At 36.5% G+C, this 23,314-nt stretch overlaps 1 protein-coding gene across 1 annotated transcript; it reads right to left on the bottom strand.

Moving 5' to 3' along the window:
- Positions 1-9,450: 9,450 nt before the first annotated feature.
- On the bottom strand, positions 9,451-23,076 carry LOC145771108 (para-nitrobenzyl esterase-like). Its single transcript, XM_082582847.1, has 14 exons — positions 22,893-23,076; positions 20,761-20,956; positions 19,657-19,797; positions 18,654-18,826; positions 18,175-18,349; positions 17,261-17,358; positions 16,930-17,017; positions 15,514-15,677; positions 14,716-14,829; positions 13,080-13,267; positions 12,414-12,586; positions 11,922-12,002; positions 11,337-11,448; positions 9,451-10,994 (listed from the first exon to the last, which is right to left on the bottom strand). The coding sequence occupies exons 1-14, from the start codon at positions 23,016-23,018 to the stop codon at positions 10,910-10,912; spliced, it is 1,914 nt and encodes a 637-aa protein (XP_082438973.1). The 5' UTR covers positions 23,019-23,076; the 3' UTR covers positions 9,451-10,909.
- Between the last annotated feature and the right edge of the window lie 238 nt (positions 23,077-23,314).

Raw genomic sequence — 23,314 nt, forward strand, 5'->3', positions numbered from 1 at the left:
TAGAACAATTCCAAAAAGCTATGGCTTTCAATGGAATCTCTTTATCTGCCAACTTTTGGCCTTAGTTTTGCGCTGCCCGGTAGGCACCGGGCCGCGTCAAGATAGGCTAGTTGCCGACCAATGTTTTAATCAATCAAAATTTATAGTTTTACGTCTCGTCAATGGATATTAAAATTTCATATCTGGTCTGCATAGCCAAGTGGTGAGAGCTCTGGTTCGAACCTCTTTCAAGAGCATGTGTCTTTGGCAAGACCATTAAAGACATGCCTAAAGGTAGACACAAACATTGGTTTCTTTGCCTTCCCGTCCACTTAATATAAATCTTCAACTAGCCTACAGGACGTAGGTTACGCCTGGAAATGACAAAAAATATCTTTTTTTATACAATTTTAAAACTTGGGCTATGCCACAAAAAAAATTTTGAAATACGGATCGATGTCTTCGAGCTCTGAACATAAAGGCGAATATTAAAAAAATTATGGAAACTAAAGATCTTTAACGATAAAACATAATCTAAGTTCAATTCAAACAAATTTTCTTACAGTTAGTGAAAAAAATAAAAGTGAAATATTTCGGACACACAATAGGCTACTGCAAAACTCCTTACAAAGGTCATAGCTATCTTTTATATGGTATCATGGGTGTCTAGAATTAATCTCCGCGAATTAGTTTAGTCTTCGAAGCGCAGTAGACACCAATATAGGTGTCTCTTAGTCTTGATCATGGGCGTACGAGCCAGGGGCGAGCTACTATGTTAGTTCCAGTTCAAATGCGTTTGAGTGGATCAAAAATGATCCATTCTAAATTAGTCCAACAGCTGGTAGCTATTATTTAGGTTAATTCAAGGTTTTGATCGACAACACCTTTGATCACCAACTTGCGCCATTGTAGTGAAGCTAATGCGCAGTTGGATGGTAGTTTAATCCCCTACACGTTGTGTTGACAATCACTTGGCAATTCTGGTAATCCTTTGCTGGAGACTAATCGTAACACCACACTCGAGATATTACCAGAGAGCCACAATCAAAGTGAAAACAAATTTAGCGAGGAAAATGGACAGATCCTCCCCCCTACAATGAAAACAATTCGCGTCAATTTGAAGTTACAAGCTATAAATAAATCCTTTACGCCAGGATGGCCAAAACCCTGGCACGCGAACACATCTTACATGCCGGATTTTCTGGTGCAAAATCCACAGGTGTTTGTAATACACCTAACTTACCTGCGTTTTACACAAATGCATTGCATTAACCACAACCTTAAATATGTCGCACGTCATCAAAGTGCATTCAGTGGTAACAACTTCTTTTTACGGCTTGTGACGACACAGGCTTGCGTTGATTTTTACTGTTTGTTGCTAGCATCCACTCTCGAATTTAGTAAGATATTTAAAGGCATACTAAAGGAAAATTTCAAACCGGAATTAAGCATTAAAATGAGTAAACTGAACATTCAAGAATACATTTCAAAAACAATTACCCAAAAAAATTTGTTTTCAATGGCGCTGGCAAGGCCCAAAGTCCAGTGTTTCATTTATTTTCATTTTTTTCAAAATGACCAAAACGTGCAAACACAGCTCAAGAATACGTCATAAAGTCCAGCAATAACAAAAGCCACGTTACCAATCTGATGTTTTGAGCAAACTGTCTGCTGTTTTGATGTTAAAATGTGCTGTTTTGATGTAAATACATACATAGCCTACAGTCAAATCGCCCGCAGTAACAATTATTGCGTGATCGGTTGATTGCTAGACTTTATGACGTAGACTTTATGACGTTCTTTACAGTCGCACGCTTCGTTGCTCAGGCCAATCTCGTTTTGAAAGCTCTGACAAAAGCACGCGCACAATGGTGGTCAGACCGCAATGGGGCAAAATTTTATTGAAAATCGTTTTATGGTAGCATGTTAAACACAAAGAACGTGGAAAATCGCCAAGTCAGGTTTTTCCTTTAATACCCCTTTAATAACTTATCTGTTTAGTCAAGTGAAGCAGTATATTAATAAAATTAGTGTCAAAAAAAGGGAAAACAGAGTTAAATTCTACAGTATAGGGAAAAAGGTATATTTTTGTCAACAACGCCAAAAGGGTTCAATTTCAAACACTTTGCACTGAAGATGTGTTCTAACTTCTTATGCTTGATAGCACGTAACCTACATTTGCGAAAGCACCTTCTCAATTATAAAGTGATTGAAAAAGTGACAGAATGGCTTATGAAGCCTTGGATGCCTGTTTACGTCGGTCGATTATCACATGTTAAGCAGAGATTGGCACAACAAACAATAGACCTTTCCTACAGCTCTGTGCAATGAAGCGTGGCGTGGAAAACAATCACACTAGCTACGGTACTTCATTGGCAAGCACTAATAAATTAAAATTATTGTCTTACTTGCACTGAATATGAATCAACTGGAGTAGGCTAATAAGCCTTGCTAAACGGACATAACTTTAAGAAGGCCATTCACCAACCTCGCTAATTTAGCCAAATTAAACAAATTTACTATAGAATAACAATAGATAATGGCTATAAAAGTAGGCTATATTTGAGGTAGGCTATCACAGCTGTACAATTTTCCATGGTTTTATTGAGCTGGACTGTCGTTCAATCAGGGCCGTAGCCCAACGTCTTCATCATTAAGGGCCCGGATGCAATTATGGGGCTTCCGTTTTTTTCTGTGCATATTATTGTTACCACGAAACACCGGTGTCTATCGCCGTCAATTCTTACTGCAATCGGCTGCCGAAAAACATTTATTGTTACCATACCTTTTCTTAGCCGTACCTTTTCTTACCATACCTTTTCTTACCATACCCTTTCTTAGCCTTAGGCCTACCTTTTCTTAGCCGCTTTTTGGGCTCAATAGCCCAACGGGTTAACCTGTTGATCAAAATGTAGGCATAGGCTGCACTTCGCATTTGTCCAATTTTATCAAACAAAACTGTATTTCCGTATAAGTTTGGTGATTACTTTAGGTTTAAAATCGAAGCTATAAGTTTGAAATAATTTTTCTTTCGGACCACAGAAGGATTTCAATAGTTTGTTTGTTTACCCAGTTTCATATAGCCTATCCAGCAACGTTGACATGGGAGTCCAGCTGTCCAGTAATATGCTAGCTTAATCCCGTTTTTTTTCTCCCATTGTGAAAACAAATGCAGTAGACCAGGGGTGACAAACCTTTTTGCGGTCGCGGGCCACTTTGTCAATTACACATGAGTTATCGGGCCACACAACTTAGCGCTTGTCAAAATTCTATGACGTCATAGATTGAAATCGACCAAAAATACAAGGTGAAGTTGGTGAATAGTGTTAACAACTTTGCCTTATAGCTTTCCTATTTTCTTACTTTAAACCTTGAAAGTTAGTGTTTAGGGCAAGAAAATAGCAAAGGAAAGGTTTACCAGTGAATGCATAAAACAGCTTTGAGATGTCTTTTGTGTTTAATGCATGAGCGATTGTCAAATCGTTTTGCGGGCCTCACAAAACTCTTTGACGGGCCGCAGGTTCGTCACCTCCGCAGTAGACTGAGTAGAGTACGTGCTATAGCCTACACTGCGATCACAAATGCAACACAACAGGAAGCTGCGAAGAAATACAGTATATAGCTTAGTCTTCGAGTCAGCTGCTATACCTTCTTTAGCATGTCTTTGCTGAGATGTCAGCCGCAAACTCTTTAGCGGTGTCGAACCGACGACATTTGGGAATGTCGCGCAAACGTTCTCACCATTCAACCATGCAGCCGCTGCATTACTAAAAATTGTTTGTAGTTAATTAGAGTTTTATAATGTTAAAAAGTTGCTAAACATTTAAACTAAGCTTACAGTTAGTAGGCTAATATTTTAATAAAATTGTAGTAGCCTACTCAAAAATATGGTATTGGGTGGTAGGCTACCACCTGCGCTATAGTCAACTTCAAAAAGAAAGCGTGTGTGTTGAAAACTTGTGATGTGACTATTCTTTGTTCGACAGAAAGTAATAATTGCAAAAATACAAATGCTGTTTGATTCTGTGTCAACATATTAGTTCTATAAGAGCCAAAAAAATTCGAACCAAACACAAACATTAAGTGGCTAGAAACTTGGAGGATCCGAAGTATTAGCCAAGTTAGGACAAAAGAATCAAATAATAAACGAAAGTGTGCACGAAAAGATTATAAGTGTAGATCCTAAACGAAATAATAACAAGTTTAGGATACCTACTTAACTTGTTAACTGCAACATTTTAAACTAGAATTTACCCATGCGAGGTCATTTCGTTCAGTGGGCCTGTGCAGTGTGCAGTATGCTATAGCGCTGTGCAGGCTGTAGTTAAATCCATGGGCTAAAGCCCCGCAGTAAATTCAATTCTTTTTTCTAAAAATTGGATAACTTAATTGTAATAGGCTACTCAGTTAATAAAGTACTTTTAGTACAAAATGTACGACTTAAAAATCAATTTTTACTGTGATTATCCTAGTTGCTGGGGGGGCTTCGACTCCGAGACTCCCCAACACTTTCTCAGAAATCCAATTTGAGTTACATTTTACTTAAAAAGTGGTTTGGTAGGCTACAGATAATTTAACTTTCGTGGTTGCGTATAAAATAACTTATTTACCGGACCGCTAAAAATATTCAACTTGTCAAACTGGACCTTTGTTACACTAGTTGAGTTGAGTAACCCTGGTCTATAGGCCAACAAGCAACCATAAATTGTTTTGCTCGTTTTGCGAAATGAAACAAAAACAAAGCACTTTTGTGGAAACAGAATGTTTCAAATAGACACCTTTTTAATGAAAGAGGATTAACCTAAATACTGAAAAGTTTGGGTGTTCATCAGGACAATTATCGTTTCTAGCACTAGTTGCAACGTTCATCTGATGAAACTGAAAGTAAAATTAACAACAAACAAGATGGTTTATTGAATGGTAAACGTCAGTGAAGCAATAAACCATCTTGTTTGTTGTTAATTTTACTTTCAATTTCGTCAGATGAACGTTGCAACTAGTGCTAGAAACAAGGATTAACCTACTTACAGTATAAAATTTCATCATATTCATCCAATTTTGTATTACCAGGGCTATTGACTTATTCTGTGAGAGATGTTTAAATGTGCAGGAACCTGCAACTGGATCTCAGCCAGCAAAGCAATTTTTCTTTTCTTTTTTATTAACCCAACAAATGCAGACGTTAAATCAACGTTGAAATGAAATGATTTATTGTCTGAGATTTTGGTACATTGCAATTGGTTACACGCGGTGTCACTGGTTCGCACAGCTGGAATTTTTTTTTACATGGATCAACGTGAAAGAACGTCCTGATTACGCAGGAATGCAACATCTGGTAAGAAGATTTAAAACTGAAACAAACGAGACAATGGAACTGATCAATTAGAAAAAGTGGATTGCAGTCCAAACTACAAAAAGCCGCGATTTGAATTATTGTCACTATTTTACGCATGCGTTGATTGAATACGCCTTTGACTAGATTGGTCAAAAACAAAGTTTGTTATCATAGCAGCCTGATAGCAGCTTACTCAAGAAAAGTGCAGTTTTGAAGCATTCGAAGTTACATCGTTTTGGCGAATGACAGATTCAGGCTTTATAATGTTCATGAAGAAAAGTCAGTCTACTAAGTCATCAAACAAATTATCTCAGGAGAAAAACATACTTGAACATTTTCCGCAAAAAGTGCGCGCAAAAGAAAAACATTCGAACAAACAACTGAAAACGAATACTGATCTTGCCGTTGTGACGTTAAACCGTTGGGCCCAGGAGAATATTGGAGATTCTCCCCCGACTAATAAAGCCCACTCCCGCAACCTTTTGGCTATAAGCCCAAAGGAGAGAGAGCAGAGAAGTTATTGGAGGTACGTTAAGTCAAAGGGAGCAACTAAATCAAAGAATACAAAGCGTTATTTTGACCAAGTAAGTACATATCTTGTATTTTTACATTTACTTTGTTTTGTGGAATGTGTTAAGGAACATAGCCTACTGATGCTGGTCTAAAATTAACGAATTGAGGTTGGTCGAAACACATTTCTTTCATACAACACAACGGATAAGTTTTGTATGGAAAGTGGTTCAAAATAAAAATAAATTTTCAACAGTCTTAGGAAAAATAATTCTAAACAAAATTAAACCAATAAATTTTGTATCGAAACGAGATTTCGCTGTCAACAATTGCTTTTAACCCTAATTAGACTACGTGCAATGAACCACTTTTCATGCAATAAGCTTTTATTGCTTGAGGGTGTTCAGGCAGTGGCGTAGCTAGGGAATGTGCCGCACGAGGCGGATTCAGATTTTGCCGCCCCTTCAAGAAAAAGCATGTGAAAATGAAATGCGTTTTTTATCAGATTATAATCAAAATAAAAAATCGTAGTCTGAAAGTGCCGCCCGGGGCGGTCCCCCCCCCTAGCTATGCCACTGTGTTCAGGAGTTGCATTTTGAGTTTGTGGCCAGCCCAATTTTTTTTGCAAACACGACGACACGTATTTTAAAATGAAACTTAGACAAGGAATTTTGCTTGGAAAAATATTTTTTACTTTTGTTTCAAATAGCCATAGTTTGCTGTTTATTTCTTATTTATAATTGGACTAATATTTTGTGCTATCAATAGTTTCAGATGCGTCGTTGGCCTAAATGCATGGGTTGATTTTGGTTATAACCCTATAAACCACCTTTATTTGAAATAGGCTTGTCATACACTCCAAATAGCCTTATATTACGACCGGTGAAACACTTTGAATATAGTTGTGTTTCAACCAAAATCACATCACTGTACCGGTAACTGATACATTATTTGAAACACTGTTGCTGACCTATTGTAAGATTTCCATGGACATAGCTTGAGGACCCTCAACCTGAAAATGTAAGATGTAAATAAAAATGAGGCGTTCGTTTTGAAAACTCGATGAAAACAACTAAATAGCTTATTTGATAATGATAGCTTAACATTGTTGCTTATTTCAGCTTACCACTAACCCGTCTGACGATAAGAATGATGTCATCATCCAGCGCTTGCAAGAAGAGCTGACAAAAAACGAAATACTCTTTGAAGAAAAATTGAATGAACAAAAACAATTTTATCATCGACAGGTAATGTTACTTTCTGCGTTCTTTGTCAGCAATAAGACTAATGTTTTTGAACGGACTGGAAAATATTACGTCATCCAGTTGGTTAGAACGGACTGGAAAATATTACGTCATCCAGTTGGTTAATCCGAGCCTGTCCTCAAGCTCGAATCTTGGTGGAATTCAGAAAGGGCGTAAGCTGGCCATTCAAAAAATTCCTACTTCCGCTGTTGAAGAATTTAGTAGCAATCCGCTGTTGGAGAATTCAGCAGCAATCCGCTGTTGGAGAATTCAGCAATCCGCTGTTGGAGGTTTCAAGTAGCCCATCCGCTGTTGAAGAATTCATCATCGAAACTTTTGCCAACAAATGGTTCGGTGTAATCTATTCTGTGAAAATTAGAAAAAGTTGCAATCGGTCTCCAACAGCTAAATTTCGCTGTTGTGCTCAAGAATTTAGATTGTACCAATTTGGTGCTGCAAAAAATAGTGGGTTATTGCTAAAATTGAAGGGCGTTTTTTTTCAGCAAAAACGGTCGGTTCATGTTGTGCGAATGTGTCTTAAAACTATTCAAGAAAACGAAGAAAGAGCAAAATTAATTCCGCAGCTTGAAATGGAGATAGCCAGGCTAAAACGACAGTTGGTGGAATGCAGGTACAGTAGGCTACTTTCAAAACACTGATTCCGTTTTAAAAGAATTCTTGTGTAGGACTTAGCCTACACTTAAAGTAAAGCAAAACACGGTTTTTGATGTAGGATAAAATAAATATATGTCTCTAATCCTTACTAACAGATATTATTCCTTTGCGGTTTTTAGATACAAATCTCCCACCCAGGCTCGTCACTTGAAAGTTGACTACGGTTATTTGGTATCTGATCACGATAGTCCGTTAGCAGATGGCGCAACTGATGACGAATTGGATGCAGACGACGCTGATGCAATGCAGCCGTCCACTTCCATAGCCATTCACAAATATTTTGAAGATGTTATTTTCAAGTAAAGTTCACAACAATGTGCAATATCTTTTGCAAGTATGGTTGATTGCGAAAACCGTATTGCTTGTCTTACATTTTTCTAGTTAGCGTTCGTTTGCTGACTAATTTTTTTTACATGTTCAAACCGTTAGGGAGGAACGTTCATTTTTTTTGTAGTATAGCTCACAGTAGCTAGTTAATGTGCGTTTCTTACAGTTGCACCTGTTTCATTTTCCGTCTCTTACAAGCCTTTGCCATGCTTAAAGTAAAAATTGGTAGGCCTACTGCGTTAAGGAAAACATGCTTTCAACACATTTTAGTTTGCTTTAGCTTCTGTCTTTATTTTTGTCCAATCAATTCATAAATTATTATCGGCTGCATTGCCGAGTGGTGAAAGCCCTGCAACGGCAATCGAAAGGGCGCCGGTTCGACACCGCTCAAGAGCATGCGGCTGTGTCTTTAGCATGACACTTAAAGGCATGCCTGAAGGTGGACACGAAGATTGCTTCTTTGCCTTTCCGTTCACTTAATCTAAATCTTCAACCACCGGGTGTAAGCCTGGATGCGACAATAAATTGTTCGTTTGTCCTGACGTTTCTTTGTCATTTGTCGCGCTTTTTCAAAAATCAAAAAAAGTCGGTTTTCACAACATGTAGATCTTGGTCCTCTTTTAAAGCTGCTTGGGATTTTGTGTTGAAATGTTTGAATAGTTTGTTTATAAGTTATTGCAAAGTCTAACTTGAGATTGTGCATAAACAGACTGTTGTATTTGATATTGTGTTAATGTTTAATACAAGTCTTAGTTGTACTGATATTGCTGGTTCTTTGTAGCCTAATTTACTTGTTTTTTTTCAATTATTTATAAATAAAAAATGAAAATTGAACAATATGACGTAGTTTCGTTGCAATAAAGAGTCGGTAGTTAAGATTATTACTAGCCTAAATGAAAATTTCTACAAATATGTTTAAACGTTTTTAAATAAAGGTTGTATGCTACGTCTTGAACTTTGAGGCTCGCAAATCGAGGCCCTAGGCTTCAGCCTATTTGGTCTAATGGTAAATCTGGAACTGCATAGGCCTAAAGAGCTTCCGTTCCATTTTATAGGTAGGTTACCTGAAACAAGTAAAGCACTGATACACTGCAATAGATAACAAAAAAAATCGCTGTAGACTGCGCACAGGTGAGGAAGAATATACGGGCGGCACGTGCAGGCGTAAAACTGGAGTTGTCGTTTTTTGTCATTTTCTGGCTTCAAGAAGCTTTCCAGACATCTATTTTATCTGGTCAGATTCGTACCTAATCGGGTTGAGATCTGGACGAGATAAAGTGGTTGTCTAGGTTAGCTCCTTTAATTCTTGCACTATAATAACTCCCGATTACTGATCAATTTAGACAGTCATTGCTGAATCACATCATCAAGAATGTTCATTATAATTTGTAAATTAATTTTATTGTCAATACAGTCAAATTACCACAAGTTATTCTTAACATTAATTATAAACAAAAACGACCAAAGGGCAGTACGGTACTAGTTCAGCGTACAACGTCTATTCTATATGCTTAAAAATCACCCCAGGCTATAAGAGAAATATTTCAATCAAGGTATGCTATCAAAAGGAAAAAAACCTCACTCTCCCACAGTAGTGGGCTATATGGAATATTATTGTTTAGAAATGGAATGTGAACATCAACAGAGCCTACAGAATGGAACCATTTTGCATCTTTTGTAGTATGGTATAACCATGGCCACCTGGAGATGCGGCCTGATTTGTCACATTTTGCAGATTTTGATTACAGCTACTGCTAGTGCTTAACTGACATTTTTTGAGATGTTTTTACTTTTTGCGGTTTCCTAATGACAAAAAACTTTTTTGTTGCCTTGGGGAAGCAATAGCAAATGAGAAAAAGTAAGTTGAAAAACGCAAAATCAGACTGTTATTGAAAATTAACAGTCTGACTAAAATCTACAAAATCAAATTTTCTTTGTTTTTCAACATGTGAGGATGTTAAAACCTATTGTGTCATCTGGGGAAAAGAATAAAGAAAGTGTAAAAATCTAATTTTTTGAAAAATATATTTAAGCGTTCGCCCAAAGTTAGAAAAACCTAGAAATTTCTGCAAAATGTGACAAATCAGGCCGTATCTTTAGGTGGCCATGGTATAACTTATATTTTCATCATATCGCTGTCATAATATAACGATCAGTTGGGTGTTGAAGGTATAGCAGAAGGAAAGGATTGCATTGGAAGAAGAAGAAAATATGGGGAGATGATGTACTGTACAACAATTGATGGCTGAATGATGAATATTACAATGTTATATTTGTTTGAAGATCTTGTTTTTTAACAGTAGCTACAACTAATGGTAATTGTTTTATATTGTACGATGAAACCTTTCGGCGTTCACTAAACAAGATTATTGATTTATGTCAGCACAAAGATACTTCAACACTGTTGCTTGAACACTTTACAAGTTTTTAAAATGATCAGTTTTAGAGTTCATTATTGAAATTACAGAGCAGGGAGTGTATACTACAAACGATCACAATAAATGGGACATCGTGCAATGTATGGAACATGAGGAATTAAAGTTCTGTTTCACAGCATACCTTGGTTCAACTTGCATACTCATTACAGTAAACATAAGAGCTCGAGACATATTCTCGTATTCAAAGATCTAATTTCAGGTTATTTGAAAGTGATTTCGTGTGTTAAATTTAACTTCAAAATGGATTTTAGACTACCCGTAGTCAGTGTAAAAGATTGTAAAGTTATATTTGCGGATTTTTTCCTCCGACACCTTAGTTTAGATAATTTGACAACAATCAACTATAGTCGGTGGAAAACCCATACAATTTTTTGTCTTTCATAGCTCTTTGTGGCTGGGAATTAGAATTTACATTCGGCGCTGGAACTGTGGTTGTCATGGCCTCGTTCCTTCTTGTTCTTCTTTTTTTGTCGTTGAAACTTTTTTCTGCAAAATCACAAACATATTAAAATCTTAAACCTCAAGTTTATGTTTGTGCTCAACTTCTGCTTAAATAAAGTCGGCAAAAAAAAAGATTTCTGAAGGCTAACTGAGCAGAAATAGAATAATTTTTCAGTGTTGTTTAAGAAAACCAACCTTGGATGATAAAAAGATAAAACCTCGGCCCCGTATAGGCTACTCAAGCAAAGAAATATATGTTGCTTCAATGGTAAGTTTACTTTCTGAAAAATATGATTAGCTTTGCAAGCGTTTGCAAATTTTTCAATAGGACAATTTGTTGGTTGTATTCACAAAAGAAAGGCAAAGCAGTTGAGTTTACGATCTTACTTGTATCTCCAGCAACAGAAGGATGTTATCAATGATGCAATAAGAAAAACTCCTGTGAGGACAATAAAGACTATCAACATAATTGCAGCATCCTCGTTAGACACAGCCATACCTGTAATAACAATATAGCAAGTTGTGCTTGAGCAAAGGTTCACGAGTAGAGTACCGGTACTGGAAGTCAGGGTAGGCAATGCTTATCTGGGAAGTAAAATTAAGATAACTACCATGGAAAATTCATTACAAGGTGTGATAGCCGATATTTTGGGTTTTTCTAGTCTAATGCATGTACTGTAAGAGATCCTGTTTAACAATGAGATATTGAGTCAAAACACGACAGAGGAGCTTCAAACGACCAAACCATTTGATACAATACAACCGTTGGGTGTCATAGTTTTTGGATGGAGCACTCAAGGATGGCTGTTTGCAATTTCTTTCTCTACGCCGCACTCCCTTTCGCCAACATTAGTTTGTGCAAAACCGGTCAAACATAAGCGCAATAACCTTTTGAAAACTACTCTATGTGATGCACCAGTTTTAAATACAGAGCACAAACGCTGAAAAGGATTTTAAGTAGGCTATACTTACCGATCGCATCTTGTACACTTGGTTCGCACTCTTCTTCGTTTGGTGCTAACAAATTGGTGTCATTCTTTATGCAAGAGAGGTCTGGAATCGAAATACAGTCTTTGAGGCAAACGTTAAAAATCTTATGTGGTCAACAGTGGGCTATGTCAGTAGATTATCCTGTACGATGATGTAATGTAACTTACAGCAAATTATATATACCGTACCTAACAAATAGGAAACTATCATTGACTGAGTAGGCTTACAATAAAAGCAAAAAGTGTTAAGCTGTCAATCTATCTTAAAGGTTAAGACAAAAAATGATATTTTTCTTGTTTTCTAGTTATTTTGGTTTTATTTTGGAAACATTTATTTTATTTAAGATATTTTATTTAAGAAAGATTTATTTATATTTGTTTTATTTTATTTTATTGAGGTTTTATTTTGGAAAAAAATTTATCGGTTTTATCGATAGATATAGTCTACGCCAAAGCAAAGAAATGGAGCCCACACCTAGAAGTTCGTAATACACGGTCCAAAAATCCCACGTTCTCAAAGCGGTGCTATCAGAGGATATGATTGTCTGGATTGCGTTTAGCTCGATGATATTTCGACATGAAGAATCGTCTATCGAATTAGCGTTATAAAGCGGCCAAGAATCAATAGCATCCATCGGATTGGGGTTGCTGAAACAATTCAGATAGAATTTACTGTAACAAATACCATTATCTCTCTCTTAAAGCAATGAATCTGATCACACGCAAGGTTTAGTTGATTTATTTTAGTTTGCAATCAGTTGCAAATCTTACTGGACATTTTAGTGAAAAAGGAATCACACGAATTGTACCTAAATTGCCTGCAGCCTACCAGCTAATTTTGTGGCTTAAGGCACTGAGCATAGTCAACGAAGGGCCCATTCTGTATTTAGCCTATCAGAAGTAATGGTGTCCCTACCATACATCTTCATCAGCTACCTCAGCAATAAGCTACATTGAAAAACAATAATGACGAAAATATAGACTTAACTTACTACATTTGGCAAACCAAGCGAAAGCATTAATAGGCCTACTTTATCAGGACGGTGCAAACCGCTTTCTGTACCCCCAGGAAGTTTATGGGTTCACTCCTTTTTTAGTAGGCTCATGTAAAAAATCTCATAGTATGAAGAAATCGACTTACCCTGTTTTTGCAAAATTAATCCAGTAAGCCATCATGGTTTCTACAAGAGCAGCATTGATAACTGGATTTGGTTGGAAACCGAAAATGTAAGGAAGTTCTGTAGACAGGCCTGCAGAACCATCAATTGCTTGTCCGGTGAACATGTATTTGTAGGTATCCATGTTTAGTTTGCTTGTCGTTCGGGATATCTTCAAGAAAAATAAATTTTAAAGCCTTTACCTTATAAAAAAATAATATTTTAAACTTGTATTTACAAAACGTTTAACTAGGCCGACATGCCTTTGGCCAAACGAACTATATCATGTGGCAAACGTCGTGCTTTATAGTTATAAAGGAGCAGCAACGTTAACAAGGGGTACTTTTGAAACTGAGCTAATTCACTAGAACGGCCGAAAAGAAATATACCTCCAACGGCCGCTGGTGTCAAAATGGACACTTTTCAAAAAACCCATATTTTCATGCCAAATTTGTCTGGCTTGTTTGGCATGAACACGATAAGAAGGACATCTGTTTTTCATTAGAAATAGCTGTTCATCGATTGTTAGGCTCCAATCCGGCGTGTAATTGTTGTAGATGCAATTAGCAACAAGTCCTTCCAGTGGTTCTTGAATATGAATAAACATCTGTTGCTAATCGCTGATAGATTAGTGAAAGGTATCTGTAAACCCAGTACTTGACCAAAAATCAAGCCGAGCGATGACACACATCAAGCCGAGCGTTGGATAATACCGTGAGAAACGCTATAACGTAGCTTAAGTGTGAAAACTATTGAATTAGTTTTTTTCATACCGGAAATCTTTTATATTTTTCAAATTTTTCTATACAATTAAATTTGTATAAGGGTCGATTTCGACTCCTCGGTTGTTAGAGGTATATCCACACATTGTAGATAACATAAAAAGATTTAAAAAAAAAATAATACTGAACTATAAACTGTAAGCATAATTGGGAAGCTACTGGAAGTTTGAAAACGTTGCGATAACAATTAGGCTAAGGCCAAAAATAGTGAAATAAATTTCTAAAAGTGTCGATTTCGACACCTCGGCCGTTCTAGTGTTAAGAGCTCAGACTCATTGCATGGAGCCCGAAAACTTTGCGCGGCCTAATTATGTAGCAAAGCATCCCATCTGTTTATTTAGGAACAATCTTTCATTTTCAGAGAAAAGCTATCATTTTGGAGAATCATTAATCTATATTGTGCATACTTTTTCACATTACGTTACTTTACACCTGTAGACTACTACTTTGTGACCAGTAGGCTAGACTATTTTTTTTCTTTTTAATGTTTTTTTTTCTGCTGACACAAATCTTTAGAGTTCTCCTAACCTTTAAATTCAAAGTTTATTTTGAGGTATATGCTTTTTTGAGTTTTGTTTGCCGTTTCCTCCAAAACCCCACCATGTTTTCCTGACTTTTATTTTTCTTTTTTCCCGCCAAAATATTTTTACAAATTAAGTCTACATTTTGCTTTTTTTAGTTATTTTTGAAACTTAAGATAAAAGTTTTTGGAGCATTGCTGTATGCACATTGCACAAACATACGTAAACTCGGACTGTGTTTGGGTGAAACAACAATTAATAAGCTTACTTTACAGTATATGCTAAGCTTATGCTTACATAAAGTTTTAACTACATACCTCTTCTGCCCACGTTTTGTAATACTGATCTCCGAAAGTGTTGAAAGAAAAACTACTTCTTTGAATTGCGTCTGAATCATCAAAATCATATCCAGCATAAAATTGAAAATAATTCTGCATAAAGTTATTCGGTTAGATCTAGACTTGTACCAGCACCAGCAGTGAGAGTCATCCTACAAACCTTTGACACTTTACTTTCGTCGCAGACATATAAAATAAGGTAACAATTTTTGCGTTTGAATCACAGTAATGTTTAGTCCATGGTTTAGTCTTGTATTGTTACATAGGTTATAGGCTATGCTTGTTGTGTAATAGCATATTTAGCTAGCTCTATTACATAGCTTTATTTTTCATATTATCTAGTAATGTACAGTAGTAAAGTAGTCTAGTAGTAAAGTAGCGTGAGAAAGCTATTGGGAAAACCTGAAACAAGTTTATGTAACCAAAATGAAACTTCAGTTTACAAAAATCTTTTTGAAACAAGTCGCAAGCAATAAACAGTACAAAAAATAAATAAATTTATTGAAATTACTCACGAAAAATATCAAACTCAACAAAATGGTGTCCGATAAAATGAAAGCGATTCCTTCTCCATCACATAATTTTGTTTGAGACTACTGAAGCTTATTAACTAATCTTTTTTTAGGGTTTAACGGTTTGTTATTTTGTAATTTAACACTATTGCTACTTGAAGTTATTTCGGTTGCAATTAAACTCTAAGGAAACGTGTTCATTTTTTTCTAACATTAGCGCATTAACTTCAAAAAAGCCATGATTTTAGCAAACCAAACTACTCACCTCACTCATGAAGCCAATGGTGCCAGAGTTGATGTTTTCGTAGAGTTGTGGAAAAGATGTCGTCACTATGTCTTCGGTGACGTTGAACAACCATGCGTCATCTGTGACGTCGAACTCACGTTCTTGTCCAACGCCAGAATTGGTCCCGCACAAAACCGAAATATCTGCATCGAAAACAGTTGTTGTCACCGAGAGTTGCTTACGGACTACATTTTGTGTACGCCTGAAGCAAATTACATTAGGCTGTTATCTCACTTGTGCTATTATAGACGAGATGTGCTTAATTTACAAATTTTCACTTATTTGAATATTTTTTTGGCACCGTCTTCTTCTTCTTCTTCTTCTCTCGTTTGACTTGTAGCAGCTTAGATTGGCAATGCCTCCTCGTGCAGCCAAGATACGGTAGTTGGGTCCAGTTGTCGAATACCAGTGATTCCACTTGGGGGTCGTAAGATGGAACATTCGTGGAGTATGTGTTGCATTGTTTGTTCTACCGCTCCGCAGACACATATCGGCGAATTATGCAACCCCCACCTAAACAGATTAGCTCCAGTACAGCCAACGTCACATCTGATCCTGTTCAATGTGACCCATGCCTTTCTTGAGAGGTCTGCTCCAGGAGGGATGGAGAGTGCTGGCATAACTGAAAACTGGGGAGGGATATGTGGCAGCTCGTTCCATTCTTGGGCCCATGTTTCCATGCAGCTGAAGTTCTTATCCACAAGTTGTTTGGCACCGTGAGACATATTGGCACCTAATTTAAGAGTTAATGTTTCGACGTTTTGCGTATTTTGTGCTGACCCAAAATTCTTTGTTTTAGTTTAATTATGTTTCGTTACAAGCTTCAAGCGAAAAAAATATATACAAAAGGTCTCTGAATGAAGAAAGCACAAAAAAGATTACAGTGAGTTACGTTGAGTTGCGTCATGAGTCATGACCTAAAAATTCTACTCAAAAACGTTCCCGCAAACTATTTATTTAAATATTTTCTTCAAATTCGATACAAGATTGCTTTTTTTTTCATTTCATTTCGTTTCGAATTCAATTACTTTATAAAAAAATTGATGTATTTCAATCTTTTTCATGGAAGAAAGTTTTGCATTGCTTTTTACAAAATAACGGTTTCAAACAGCTCGAGTAAATGACATTTTTACAATATCTAAAACTAAAACTTTGGTGAAGTCTAGTCTACAGATGGAGAGGCAATTGTAGAGAAAGATGAATATGCTTAAAGTGTCTGAATAGATGGGCCACAAACACATCCATCAAACACTTTATCCTTTTGTCACATGGCAGTCTGGTTTAAAAGGCCATGTTCGCGGACGTTTGCAGGAGATCAATCGAGTGCAAATAGTTCGCTGTAGTTGAGACGGACGTGTTCGGTTTCATATGAAAAAATTGTAGAGTTGAACTTACTGCTACTGCTTGAAAAATCTTCCTGCTTCATCAAAACGCTGGGAAAATCATTTAAGATATTAGAGAGATTACAAGGTCTCCATGTGCCCTGAAAATAAAAAAATACAACAAAGCGGTTGTGAAACATAGAATTTAAATTTTAAACTTGCTCAACTGAACTTTTCTTTGCAACAGAAAAAAGTGACATATTAAAAAAAATATTGTTTTTCTTAATCAAAGAATTAGTGATTTGTAAAATCATATTGTGTAAAGGTAACTTATATGGATAAATTGGATAGCCTACTATTTTAAAAATATTTTCATTTTTCAAAATACTAATTTTGATTCTCACCACAGACTCCGAAACCAATTGGAGTAAATCTGCTGACTGAGTGCTCAGCAGCTCGTTCACATCACTGGTCCAGTCATAGCCAAGAGCAGATAGAAAATCTGCAAAAACGTTTATATATTTATAGTCGCCATTTTCGCTTGAAGCAGACTGTGCATCAACATGGATTATCTGTTTCCATGAGTCACGGTTTTTAGCTGGCTCGCTCAGTAACATCAAATTGAACTCGGTCCATGACTGGATGTTGTCATGCCATCGCCTTGGCGGTCGGTCTCTTTTTCTTTTTCCGTTAACTTTTCCTTCAATACAAACTTTGCTGACTCGGTATTTTGATCTTTTAATATGGCCGAACAATTTTTAAATTTTTGTTTTTATTTTTGCTGCAAGTGGGTGTAGCTTAATTATAGTCAATAGGTCTTCTATTTTCATGTGGTAAAGTAGCCTTTTGTTGGTTATGCTTCTCAGGATGTGATTTCAAAAAGTGGTGAGTTTTTTCATTGTTGTGGAGGTCCAATTTACGCATTCTAGATTTTATAGCACGACTGGTAAAACGTAAGTGTTGAAAATTTTTTTATTTTAGTTTGATTGGAAGAATTTAAGTACAGTTAATTACTTAAAATTGTCCTTTTTTTCAACAGGCTTAGGCTATGTTAGCCAATCACTACACAATTGCGTGGAAAGAAAATTATCCGGTATAAGTAAGCAAACCTGACAGCATTATCCTGTCAAAAAGTTTTTCACAATCTAAGTTTCTAATCAATCGATAAATTGTATTTCAGCATTTTCCGAAAGTGACATTTTAGTAGAAATTGTTCATATTTTTGTATTGTAGGCCTAGTGCTGAAAGATCACTTGATAAACCACTTTACCACCAGTTGACGATGTGCGCATTGCTATGTTAATAGTAATCCTCTCACTATTATATTGGTCTGTGCATTGCCTTTCACTCAAAACCCCATCATCATATTGCGCACTCTGAATTATGACGTTTTTGAATGAGTTGCTATCTGCTCCCAGCAAGTGAATATGAGCAGATGACCCGCCTGCCTCCTCTCCAAATATAGTAATTGCATCAGGATCTCCACCAAACTCCTAAAATTGGTAAAATGTTAGCCCTTTTTTTAACTTGGAACAGAAAATACAGAGCTAAATTAGCAAAGTGAACCCAAATCAAAAAAAGATAAAAAAAAACATGATTTTTTCTCTTATTAAAATTGAACATGAAGGATGTTTTGCCCAAGTAGGAGTTTCGTTGCGCGAAAGCTCATAAAATTAATTACAGCTTTCTTTAAAACAATAGAATAGTTTTGCTTTCTTGTTCTTTAGCTGATGATTTTTTTAAATTTATGTTTTACATGAGCAACTAATAACTATATAGGCCTATATGACATATTACTTGAATATTTTCTTTTATCCACTTCAACGCCATCCTTTGGTCAAGAATTCCAAAATTCCCCGAAATATCATCATTTCCTCCAAACAAAAATCCAAAGACTCCTAATCGATAATTAAGAGCTACGACCAAGACTTCTTGTGAAAACGCAAGTCGTTCTCCATTGAAAACGGCTCCTAAATTGAGTGAACTTGGGTGTAAAAATAATTTTTTAAATCAAGTATGGTAGTCAAAAAAATTTTTGAATGTCTAAGCCGCTGCCTTTTGCTTACGCTCTTGACCACAAAATTTTGTTCCTCTAGCAATTTTTGCTTGTTTCAATAATATCTTGTGGTTGCGTCTCGACTTTATTATTATTGGTTTTCTTGCCAGCCCATTGGTTCAGTTCTATTGAAACTGTTGCATCAGCACCAGGTATTGAAGCTATTATATTAAGCTAATTTATGAAAGTGTAAAGCTATTACAAGCTATTTGTATGTTCTTTTGTTTTACAGACTTAGTCGCCATTTTTTTAATATAGCCTACTTGAGGCAGCGCTGTAAACGTAATTAGTTCACTTTACTTTAGAAAGTTACTTGCATCAAGTTTGAAATGTTAGAAAACCTGCCGAGAATAAGTATTATCGATAACTTCATTTGATGGTGGCCATGAAAGTTCGACCTAATATAAAATGATTCCCATATAAAATCATACCGATGACACCACGATAGCCTAATCAATTGCGCAAAAAAAAAATGAAAATCTATTTGTAAGACCTAAGCTAGACATCTGTTGATATAACAATTAAATGTACTTAAATAATAGCTCTACATCAGCCGAAAACCATTAAAGAAGACTGAAAAAGCCATGCAAACCAGAGACTTTTATTTTCTAATGGTTATGTTGTGATTGACCAAGCATTCCTACTAGTTTCTTCATAACTTGCAACAACTACTTATACAAAAACTTTTTATTTAATCCTTTCCGTTTGACCATGTTAAAAAAAGTAATAATTTTTAAAAACTACCTGTTCCACTGGTGAAGTCTCCTCCGTGGATGAAGACCATCACTGGGATCAACGTTGGCAAACCTTCCAATGGAGCGGGCGCGTATATATCAAGGTACAAGCAGTCTTCGTTCATCCCAAGTTCATTAAAAGTTAGGACTTCTGCAATAGTAAAAATAGGTAGGCTATAATTTTACTCAATCAGTTTTATAAAATGGCAAGTTCGCTTCCAATTGTTGGAAGTAATTTTTTTTAGTTATTTGCGTTTATTTGATTCTGATAAATCTACACAGTGATGGCTCATGCTTAGGCTACCTGCTTTGATTTTTTGTTCACCCATAGCCACTGTCTCAAGAATGATAGCCTAATAGGCCTATCTCAAAGTAGCCTACTGCAACAAAGAAAGCTCGAGTGTTTTAAGTGACTGCAATGAAAAATTTCCAGTAATCATATTATAAGTTTTGGTTTAGTTTTAAAGTGTTTCGTACGTCTATAAATTACCAACGTCAGTGACATTGGCTATGTTTCTACCACAGGCTACTGCCGGCTGCATAACTGAGTGATGAGAGCCATGGTTCGAAAGGTCACCAGTTCGACAACGCTCAAGAGCATGCGGCTGTGTCTTTGGCAAGACACATAAAGGCACGTCGTCGATTACGAAGTGGCGCCCCTTCGACTACAGCCCTTGATTTCTCTCATGTATAAACAGTAGGCTACGCTGTTCTAGAGAAAAATGCCTACTGTCCTTCTTAGGGCTATGGCAAACTGAACCGAACAGGCTAGTGTAGGGCTGTGTAGGCTATATTATTATATTTCGTAAAAATAAGCTGAACGATAATGAAAATAAACGGAATAGTAATGTACAATGAACTTAATGTACTTTTCATATGTAATGAAATATTTTCAATTTAACAGTCGGTCATTCGGTCTTTATTCTAAACGTTCAACCACCGACCACAAGCCTGGACACGACAAAACTGCACCACTAACCAAACCACCGCAGCACGAAACCACCGTTCTGAAAATAAACGTTGCAACTGGTGGTAGAAACGATAATTATCCTGATGAATACCCAAACTGTTCCGTATTTTACATTACTTTGACAACACAAAATTAGTAAATTACCATCAGTTGTTCTTCCTGTTGCTTCAGTAAGAATTGATTCCAAGTTTGCTCGATTTTGCATGCAGGCAGGTTTGTGCTGGAAAGCTTGATATGGCTCGTTGAGAGAGGTCATAGGTATGGGCGGTTTGAACCGGTTAGAACCGCCGGCTGGTTGTGCGTAAGGAACACCCAGGTATTTGCTGACCGAATCTTGCGTCTAACAAATTGAAAGAAACAGGTAAATCCTTGTTTATAATTTTACAATGTAATAATTTTCAAGTTAGGCTATAAATTGCTCGATCGCTTGTAGGCCTATAGCCTACGGCAGTGGTTCCCAACTCGTTTTTAAGGCGACCCATTTTTAAAAAAAATTACTTCAGTAAAATCTTGCGACCCAAGCAAATTGTCGTAATATTTTAAAACCCATACAAGGTTGCGTTGCAAACAAACAGCACTACAAAAGCAGTAACTTTTTCCGAAAATAATATGTTTATCAAATCACTAATGAGATTGCTGTGCTGGCTTGCTGTCAGTGAGTTTTTGAAATCGAGGCGTTATTTTGCTTAGGCATAGCCGCATGTCGGCTTTAACTTCCAGCCAGTTTCGCTGTTCAGTTTTCAATACACACATGGCGCTAAATCCAATCTTACAAAGCCAAGTTGTTGCAAATGGAATCTGTTTTGAATCCCTAATTGTGAAACTGTGGGATACACTTTGTACATGGAAGCCCAAAAGTGGATGTTTGCAGAATCTTTGGGGTATTTGTCTTTGAAGGACGCAAAAGAAATACAGTTTGCTACTTCCTACTTGTGTCGTTACGTCCATAAACTGTTCTGCAACATGGATGGAAAGTTGAGGCAGATCTTTTCCAACAAATGGATCAATTATCCAATCATTTTGGTTATTAAGTGTTAAAGATTCTCCATAGTAGGGCACAAAATTTTTGGCAAATTGTTTCAGGTGTCTAATTATCGTTTGCTTAATATCAACTTCATTGCCACAGATATATTGCGTTAGCTGAGAAAATATATCGTACTCATCTCTGGTGACATAACTTTTCCAGAATATGAGTTTTTTGTGTCAAGCAGAAACTTTTGCGGCGCGATCAATCACCGTAAAACCGTTGCCTTGCATAGATAAATTTAGAAAATTTACAGAGTCAAATATATCGGCAAGGTGAGCAACTTTTGCCTTGAAATCATCTTGCAAAAACTTTTCGGCTAATCTCACACAGTTCTGTTGCCTCAAGAAGATAGCAATCTCCTCTCGCAAATTACAAACTCGCTTCAGGACACGACCTCGTTACAACTATCGTACTTCTGTGTGCAACAGCAATGCTTGTCAATAATCAGAATCCACAAAGACGAAAACAAATGCCGATTTAGTGGACTTGCTTTGATGAAGTTTACACATGCACTTCACAACATCATTCAACACTTCGTGCAGCTCTTGAGACAGCTTTTTTGCAGCAAAGGCCTCTCTGTGGAGAAAGCAGTAAGTCCACACAGCACTTGGGGCTTTGTCTTTGATGCGTTTTACCACACCAGCCTATGCGTGGTCCAACGTGTGGAAAACTTTGGCATAGTTTGTCCGACATAGCGTTCGTGACATATAGTGCACGTTACAATATATATCCCGTAACTTTGTCAAGTTAATTTATGTTTAAGACTGAAATTTTTGTTGGGTTTACATTTAATAATAATAATAACAATAATAAAAGCGAAAATTGTTAAAACTTCATGCACTACGATCATGCTACAAAGCTTTCCGATGTCTCGACATGAAACGCTTCATGACTTGTGTTTATATTTTCCAGTTTTGTGATCGATCTCATCACGTTTTAAATTTTTTTTATTGTAATTTTTTTCGCCCAAGCTACAATTTGCCTGAAAAACAAGCGACCCAAAAAAATTATCAGGCGACCCAACTTTGGGTCGCGACCCATGAGTTGGGAACCACTGGCCTACGGCAACAAATTGTACAAGCAGTAATCTGTTTCTTAAGGCTGCAGACTGCAGTAAGTGCTGAGGCTAAAGTATGCCTAGTTCTTCACTCAAGTCTTCAATTATGAGTTAGTCCAAGGTCTCGTATAACCTACTTTCAGCTCGAAAACTGTTGACCAGCAACAAGAAAATTAATAAGAAATTTCTTACATATCCTTGAATAACTCCAAAACCTGTGTTGACTTCTATCACTTGTATGTTTATCTGTTGGGACCAGACCGTATTCCTGATAATACAAGCAAAGAAAATGAAGGGTCCAGATATGAAAGGTTTCATTCTTGAAACAGTTTACGTTCAAAAGGATTAAAAAGTTGTTAACTTTTACTTTGCCTAAGCAGTCTACAAAGTGCAAACGTATGAATTTTTCTAAATTAAACGCTTTGTTTTTCAGGTAGGCTTTTAAAGGAACTTTTAAACGAACTTTTAAAGGAACGCCACGAATTGAACAAAATCAAATGAAGTCAGTCAGTCAGCACTAAGAAAATATCACTAAATGAACTTTAATAAAAACAAGAAATAAATTCTGAGTGGTATTTTAGCGTTTAATGTTAAATATTGCTTTCTTTAAACTT

The sequence above is a fragment of the Aplidium turbinatum genome, chromosome 5, assembly GCF_918807975.1.
Source record: "Aplidium turbinatum chromosome 5, kaAplTurb1.1, whole genome shotgun sequence".
Taxonomy (NCBI): domain Eukaryota; kingdom Metazoa; phylum Chordata; class Ascidiacea; order Aplousobranchia; family Polyclinidae; genus Aplidium; species Aplidium turbinatum.